This window comes from Paroedura picta, chromosome 5, assembly GCF_049243985.1.
Source record: "Paroedura picta isolate Pp20150507F chromosome 5, Ppicta_v3.0, whole genome shotgun sequence".
NCBI classification, from domain to species: Eukaryota; Metazoa; Chordata; class Lepidosauria; order Squamata; family Gekkonidae; genus Paroedura; species Paroedura picta.
The window spans coordinates 46,471,687-46,480,688 of NC_135373.1; the positions used below are offsets into that span (position 1 = coordinate 46,471,687).

General features: G+C 44.1%; 1 protein-coding gene across 1 annotated transcript in view; it reads left to right on the top strand.

Annotated features, from left to right (window-relative positions):
- SLC9A1 (solute carrier family 9 member A1) overlaps nucleotides 1–6,157 on the top strand; it is a 78,126-nt gene extending 71,969 nt beyond the window's left edge. Inside the window, exon 12 of the mRNA XM_077337689.1 lies at nucleotides 2,007–6,157. Coding sequence (XP_077193804.1) covers nucleotides 2,007–2,335 — 329 coding nt within the window. The 3' untranslated portion in view covers nucleotides 2,336–6,157. The remainder of the gene's footprint in view (nucleotides 1–2,006) is intronic.
- Nucleotides 6,158–9,002: the final 2,845 nt, after the last annotated feature.

Here is a 9,002-nt window from a genome sequence, read left to right on the forward strand (position 1 = left end):
ATAGAAAAAAGATCACCGGCCCATCGGTAAGCTTGGTATCAACCCCCTTGATGCAACAACCAGTTAAAAAAATCAACCGGGCCTTGGAACCCCAGCAAAAAAACAGAAGAAAAAGGTGAAAGATATTCATTGGATCTTGCTGCACCATTCCCCGTCACTTTGACACAGATTGCCACCCTGGCACTGACGGTCCCCCTCGCCTTGATGCCAAACTTCACTTTCACCTCAAAGCTGACACGAGTCGCCAGGTTGTCACTGCTCTTGAGCAGAGTTTCACAACCATGTATCGTCGCTGCACACGTTAGATATTAGACTATCATTTCTTTCTTTCTTTATCAGACCCCCGCATATAAATAGAACTGCAGCTTCTCAGCCTTGGCAGGTAATGGAATCAAACCTGGCCCATCCCTTCTATGATCCATACGAGCCCACTCCTTTTCCCTGAGGCACCAGTGAAACCTTCCCAGTTTAGCTTCCTGTACCCATTAAGCCCTGTTCCTGCCCCCTCCCTGGCCCTTTCACTTTGTGGTCCCTGTGATGTTGTGCATCCTCTTGTACTGATCTTTGCCAGTTCCCCGACTGTGCACTGAGGCATGCTCCTAAGCAGTCAAGATACTGTGGTATATTCAAATGTTTTTCAAGTGTCCTAAGAATCCAAGCGAGAGATTGCCTGTTGAATCTCTGCATGATTTACTGCGCTGACTTTAACTCCTCTCAGTCTGCTTCCTCTAAGGGGCCAGGTAGGAGATTATTCTGCTGTGGTCTTTGCAACAAGTGTGGGTGTATCATTCAGTCACTCAGAATGCAGAAATTAATAGAATCAGCCTGCCTCTAAATTCTACCTCTTGCAGAGGTTTTGAGGTAGATTCAGATTCAGAGTACCTTTATTAGCATAAAGTTTTGAGGTATTGCAGTCCAGAGGGAGAGCTCTAGCTTATCCAGGATAAGAGAGAGGAAACCTCTGCAGAGCAGTCAGAACATAAAGACAGGGTATCCAAATGTTTCCATTTATTTGTTCATATTATTATTTTATAAAAATAAATTTTAGTTGTCTACAGCTTGAAAAAAAGGATCCAGGATTGGTTAGTTCACCTATTGCCTTTGGTCTTGTGGTACAGAATAGTGGAAAACAGGAGAAGACTGGTTTTAGCCTGCAGTTTGCTGTAATACTGACTGTACAAAGGTTTACAGATTCTTCCCTGCCCCCCCCAAAGTATGAGTTAGATAATTTAGTGTGGGGATCTGTCTGGTGTGGGGGAGCAGAGGCTATGTCCTTAGAGAGTTACAGCCCTGACCTTCTGCTTGGAAGCAAGCAAGTCCATTAATTCAAGGCTGCTAATTCCAGGAAAGGGTCTGAAGCCACTTGAACAATTACTGTGCTGAAGCTAAATCCAGGTATGCTGGTCTATCTGGAACAGTCTATTCTGCCCTTTTCCCTAAGGAGCATAGGGCGGCATGCCTGGTTCCGTCTCCCCCAGAATCTCACTCTGCAGCCCTTTAAGGTAGGTTTGACTGACTGACTGCTCCAAAGTCACCCAGGATTTGAACCTGGATCTTTTGGATCACAATTCAACAAGCTAACTGCAACACTTTTAAAAATATATATATTTATTTTTATTTTATTTATTATAAAAATATATATATATACCCCGCCCCTCCCAACAAGTTGGCTCAGGGCGGCTTACAATAAAGGCACAAAAGCCCAATACAATGAAACAATAAAATCAATAGTCACGAGGGTGGAGGGAATTAAAAGATTAAACTGTGGTGATCCCCCCCCCATTTAAAAAAATGATAGGAGCATCACTGTGAATTCTAGTCATAAAGGAAAAGCCAGTAAATGAAACAAGTAATTTCTGACTCTTAAGAGCACCAAGAGCAGCAAACCTTTTGAGCTTGTAAGAGGGAGCCGTGCCTCCCAGGTTAGCTCTCTGATGTTTGGGAGAGGCCAATCTGGCTCCCTCTTCCCTTCAGCGTGCCTTGTTGTCATTCTTTTCCCTTTCCAGACCCTCTGGCGTACGACCCCAAGCCAGGCTCAGAAAACCTCCCCATCATCACCATCGACCCGGCCTCGCCACAGTCTCCGGAGTCTGTTGACTTGGTGAATGAGGCCCTGAAAGGGATGGACCACCTCCCGCCATCCCCGGAGGAAGACGAGGATGAGGAAGGGCTGGTGATGCGGACCAAGGAGCCTTCCTCTCCAGGCACGGATGACGTCTTCACGCCGGGGGCCAACGACAGCCCCAGCAACCAGCGGATGATGCGATGCCTGAGTGACCCTGGACCTAGGCCAGACCCGGAGGAGGAAGACCCTTTTATTCCCAAAGGACAGTGAGGGCTGCTTGCTCCACAAGACCCCGCCTGTAGGGAGACCTTACTGCACATACTCATACAGGCTCTCCCTTCCCTCTGTCACTTTCCGCCCTTCTCTCTTTTGCTCTTCATAGTGGGGGCTTCGGTTCTTTGTTGGGAGGTTTGGAATGCGACTGGTAAGCTGCTGAGGAAGCAAGAGTCACAGCGGCCAGCACAATTTCCTTCTCCTTGGGGGGGGGAAAAGAAAGGCCGGGCCTCTGGTTTCCAGGTCAGGGCTATGCTTTGCCCCACTGCCTTGTCCCCTCCCCACAGTACCAAGAGATGGCTTTCCTTTGGGCGCCCGAAGCCTCCATTTCCACTCCAGCAAGCCTCTTTGTTCCCTCAGTTTGTGTCAGGAGAGGCATTGTCCAGCAGTGAAAGGCGCATCGTATCCGTCCGCTGCCCTTTTGCATTCTCATGGAAACGTACTTGATGCTGAAGGGAACGCTGGACTCTGAGGGCTGAGGTTTTTTGGGATTCTCCTTGAGCCTTTCGTTCACAGGCTGATCCGCTTGATCCTCCGGATGTAATAGATCCCCACTCTTCTGCTAAGGAGTATCCTTGAAACCTCTGAGCCCAGGTTTGAAAGCAACCCAGTCGATTATTGGACCACTGCTGGTTCAAAGAGATGTTTTGGGCTCATGGCAACTCCACATTCCCCCGTGCCTCCATTTCCTGCCTAGCCAAATACCACATTTTCTGACAATTCGGGGTTTTGTTCTTGAGGATGTTCAGGTGATGGCTGCTGCCACCTGAGCATCGGGGTGCTCTGAAGAGAAACCCCAATCCCACTGAGCCATAGAAATGTTCTTTTTGCTTTTTAATCTTCCAAACTTGACGCTTGCCCGGACTTCTTTGTTTTGTTCGTAGGGGATTGACCTTGCCCCAACTTAGGATGCGGCTGTCGTAAGCTGCCTGTCCCTGATGCCCCCATCCTTGCCCAGCCTCACCTGGCCATGTTCACAAGCCATCCCCACCCATCCCAATCTGCACAGCAAATATTCTCTGCTGATTCGCTTCTATACACCTCCCCCCCCCCCACGTTCTCCGGAATTAGTCCACTTTATCCTGTAAGGATCTAAATTCTTTTGTTGAGATACACACGCAGAGCATTTTGTTGACCAAAGATTTAATGAGAAGTTGTATATAAAGAACGAATGGGGTGTGTTTTGTTTGTTTCTCTTTGTTTTCAAAACAGGGTATATATTTCTTAAAATGGTGATTTAAATTATTCTGCAGGGGGCATTTATTATCTGGAAAAAAACACACACACACATACAGCTTACTCCACCTGCTCTTCTGGGCAGAAAACTATTTGTGCATGCGTGCGCACACCGTAGGGAGGAAAAACTTTGTTATTTTTGCTGCCTAGAAATTGAGAGAGCAAGAAGGTGGGATTGAGGCTGACCTCACTTTTAGCAACAGCCAGAGCTGAGAAGACCAAGGCCATGTAATTGGGGGTCCCTCTTCTGACAGATACCCCAGTCCCTTAAGAGCATGATTGCCTGCTCTCATACTGGGCATTGCCTTTCTGTATGAAAAACTAGGGCAGGGGCTCATGGTAATTGTAGTCCATAGACATCTAGAGAGCCACAGCTTGGCCACCCCTACACTAGGATCTCCAGGCTGTTTTCTTCTTTCTTTAAAATTTTCTTTTTTCCTTTGTCTCCCACCTTGCATTTCCAAGAGTGCTGCATCGTTATTATCCCAGCCTATAAACCCGTTTCTCGTCTCCCACCAAACTGCACCTTCAGGTCAAGACCCATCCCCTTCCAGGTTTGTTTGAGAGCCAGGTGCAAATCCACTGTCCCGCTCCAGTATGGCCTTTGTAAGTAACAGCAAGGCTTGAGTTTGAGGTGAGTTGGGGGGTGGGGAGGGGAGAGGATAGGCAATATCCTATGTAGTAGGCGAGCCTCAAATATCCGTGGGTAAGTCAAAAAGTATTGCTAAAGAACCATAGAAGCCTTTATTCAACAAAGATATCAAAAGGTGAAGCTGGTTCTCCAGTGGTCTGGGCAGTCTCCATGCTTGGGATGTTAAAAGGTACTAATTTTGAGCATTTATGTCTAGGAACAACCACGGAGGAAAATTCCCTTTGAAAACGGGAGATATCTGGAACCCGTTCTGGTTGGATGCTACAATAAACCAACATAATAAGAAGAGACTTTTTACTTTTCTTTATCCTGTATTAATTTTGTTAATATTGTTAGTAGCCTTGGTGTAGGTTTTTTCTGTTTTCGTGTAGACACTACAAACCGTCCCTTTTGTCTGTATTTGGGTTGTTGTTTTTTTAAGGCACCCTAACGAGGCCAAGACAATTACTGAGAGAATTTGTCTGCAGCCCTCCACTGTTCGCAGAGTCATGTTTAAAGAAGTTTTATTGGAAACAAACCCATGCATGTATGAACTGGAATCCTAGCAGCAATACTTTTTGATTTACCCTTATATGTAGCACATAGAAAGCTAGCCTCTTGGGGAGAAGGAGTCTTGCATCACTTTCTCCTTGACACTAGTTTTTCTAATAGGCAGATTCTTCCCTCCATGCAGGGGAAGAAAGATTCATCTCACATCCTCAACCAACCGTCCGAAGTAAGGCAGTTCGTGAACAGTGTTGGGAGCTTATGTTTAGCGACCCTGAGCCCAAAGGATCGTCCGGGCAAGCCGGAAGCTAAGCAGGTTCGATCCTGGCAAGCACTTGGAAGGGTGACCTCCAAGGAATACCAGGGCCATGACATGGGGGCAGGCGATAACAAAACACCTCCAAACGCCTCTTGCCTGGCTGCCAGACAATCCTGACTACATGACACACATGCCATATTATGATAAATAAATAATAATAATGTCGCTAGGATTCCCTGGTGCTAACACCTGAAAGGGGGGGGCGGGGGAGGGTTAGAGCAAGAACAAATTCTAGGAGAAAAGACAGATTACCTCTCCCCCCCCCCCTTGTAAAGCAATAGCTCTCCAAATAAAGATTGAACCCTTAGTTCTTGCTGCATTTTGACCCTGGCTGTTGCCCTACACTGGAGCAAATCACACCTGGGTCTAGTTTTCTGAAGTGCGCTTTTTGGGGACGGAGGTTTAAAGATGGGTGTGCACATGCACCTGTGAGTGTGTGTGTGAGTGAGTGGCAAGCTAGTAAGAGGCTGCGTTGCTTCTGCACTATAGACAACAGTTGATGGCTGTTGCGAGTCCATTAATTAGAGAATAATTTTGAGGACTGCACCCTCAACAGAGCTGTGCTGGTGGCTGCTGGATTTTTCCTGGTAGCTCTTTGTCTCCCTCCTCCTGTCCCACTGGGGGGGGGGGGAGAATTTCTTTTCTCTGCCCCCGTGCGCCGTGCCTTTTTAGCCATACAGCGTCTGCCTGCGCAAAACGGTGTCGTGATTTGCCGCTCTGTACATCTTGGCGACCCCGGGTCCCTGGCTTGGAAAGGCCGGGCTGAACCCACCAGTGACTCTGTGTGCCTCTTTATTCTTACAGCCAAATAGTGACTCTCCACCCCCCACCCCCCAGCATATGTGCCCCACCAAAGGAGAAGATCTGTAAGCTGTGCAGGTAAGACAAAGAGGAACTAGGACCCATTTGGGGTATGCCCATGCCACTCTGCGTGCTCATTGTTGAAACGTGGGCCTTTCTGTAGCTCTCTACTTCAGGCTGAGCGGAGGTAGTCTGTATGTGCTTTTCATGTACAATGCTCTGTCTCCAGCAGGAGCAGTTCAAGCAGTGAAAAACTATTGTATAAAAATATGTGTAAAGAGCCTTTTTACATACAAATTCTAATAAATGAATGTTTTAATTTTTAGTGGCTTGTGATAGTTTTCTCTCCTCCTCCCGTCTGCCTCCTATACCTTGCCTCTCACTTTACCAGCATTTCCCCCACCAGAAAATGTTGCTATAACATAAGCCTTTTGGGTTTGGGGTTTTTTCTTCTTCTTTAAACTGGAAGGCTGAATTTTGTGACCATTTTTCCAATCAAATATTAAAAGAAATTGTTTCACGTTAAAACCGGTGGAGAGAAGTGTTTAGCCTCAGCAATCAGTTTGGCCTTAAAAGACCTTTTAAATAAAGAAGCTCTCTACTTGCCGGTAGAAAGCAGCCATCAAAGAGATCTGGCCGACTTCACTGGGGGGGCGCTTCCATTAGATAGGTGCCACTACTGGAAAAGCCCTGCTTCATGAACTGTCAAATTTAACTTTATGCATAATGTAGATAACAGAGCTTCCTTAATCATGCAAAGGAACATAAAGTTTCATTATTTCCTGTTATGTGCATATTATAAATATTCTACCCAGTTTCTGCTTAGACTGCTTTCTGTAGCTTCTGTGAAATTTTTGAAATATATATTATATAAACATATACATATATATATTATATAAACACACATATATATATATATTATATAAACACACACACATATATATATATTATATAAACACACACATATATATATATGTGTTTATATAATATATATATATATGTTTATATATATATATATATATATATATATATATATATATATATATATATATATATATATATATATATATATATTATATAAAACAAATATTTATATGTGTATGTGTGTGTATGTATATGTATATAATTTTTGTAGCCATTTTGATAGAATGAAAGGAAATGTACACAGTGCTTTCTGTTCCCATTTTAGCACAGTCTTTCAACCCTTGTACTTTTTCTCATCTTAATGCCATAAGAACAGTTTATCTGGCAGAACTTGACTAGATCAGAAGGTGCCAGAAATCTGATCTTGTCAATTTTAACAATCCCTTGATTGATGGGGTTATTTATTCATTTGTAACCTGTCTTTCTCCCCAAGGAGACCCAAAGGAGCTTGCATCCTTTATCTGTCTTTCATTTTATCCTCACAACCATCCTTTGAAGTGGGTAAGGCTCAGACTGTATGACTGGCCAGAGGCCACCCGGTCAACTTCCACAGCAAACTGGGTTCCCATTCTGGGTGTCCCAGATCATAGTCTGAAACTAACCAACGTACATTGGGAACAAGGTCAGAAGTGCCTGCAAATGAGAAAAAGATGGCATGAATAAATGTAGCTCTTTATTGACTTATACTCAGCTTGTCCTCCAAGGATTTAGGAGGGTCTCCTAGCCAGGCAGTTTACAGATTCAGACATGCTTCATTTCAGCATCTGTGACCCACCCATTATTGCTATTGCCACAATAACTGTGTGTGGGGTGGGGGGAATGGCTTTCATTTCTCATAAGGAACTATTCATCTGTAAAGTTACATGAACAATCTTTGCAGGGTGTAGCAATTCGTGTCTGGGAATATGGTCCAAATCCCCAGTCTGCCGTAGAAACTTTCATTGTCAAAATATAACGCTGCTATAATCCATCCACTTGCCATAAACAACACGACCACTAGGTGACACTCTTCCCACCTGAATGTGTATTCTATCAGAAGCTGATTGATGGCGATCTAACCCTGCTGCAAAATATAGTTTTTGCCCTAAGCAATTATTGTACAGCCAGGGGTGAGGGATGCCTCACTTCCAGCTTTTCCCAGTGACGAACTGGGCACCTTGATGACAAAGTGGATTAGTACATGTGTTTGTGTTTAAAAAATATTTACTTTCTTTGCTAATGCAAAACTTTTGGATGACTGTTAGCTCATAAATCAACAGGACCCTTCTCCTTTGGACTTTTTAAATGTTAATGCTGGATTCATTCAGTATTTGTAAGTTTCTCTGATAACCCTTTGGGTTACAAAATACATTTGAATAAGTAAGGATAATATAAAACCTACATTGGCTAAAGAGCCTCTTGTGACGCAGAGTGGTAAGGCAGCAGAAATGCTATCTGAAGCAGTCTGTCCATGAGGCTTGGAGTTCAATTCCAGCAGCTGGCTCAAGGTTGACTCAGCCTTCCATCCTTCCGAGGTTGGTAAAATGAGTACCCAGCTTGCTGGGGGGTAAACGATAATGACTGGGGAAGGCACTGGCAAACCACCCCGTATTGAGTCTGCCATGAAAACGCTAGAAGGCGTCACCCCAAGGGTCAGACATGACCTGGTGCTTGCACAGGGGATACCTTTACATTGGCTAAAATGTACCTTTGGTTGACAAATGGCTCTCTCCTAATTTTATTCCTCACCCATCGTGTTATTTTATATTATTAAAATCTTATTAAAGATTTTAAAACAGAAAAGAAACAGAAAAGGGGAAAAATATAAAGAAATGAGGCTTCCAATTTTATCTATGATTAATATAAAATTACTAATCTGTTCCACTATGATTATGTAAACACAGAAATTAAAACCAGTCTTTTTCTGTATACTGATATTTTCCCCTTAATCCTCAAAACCATGCACCATCACTTCATTTTTGTTCGTATCACACAAAAAGTCTACACAAAGATTCCAATTAGCAACGAATACCACTGTTGTATTTTCTCTAATTAAAGAGGTAAGCTTGGCCATCTCTGCCAATTCAACCTTTTTTATTAACCATTCTTACATTGTGGATAATAAACTTCCTCATTTTTGAGCATGTAACAATCTCACTGCTGTAATCATATCTTAACACCGCCCGTGGCACCACGGGCGCCACGGACTAAATAAAAGGGTAAGGGGTTTTGGGGCGAGATGTGTCCAGGATGAGGAAGGGTCCAGA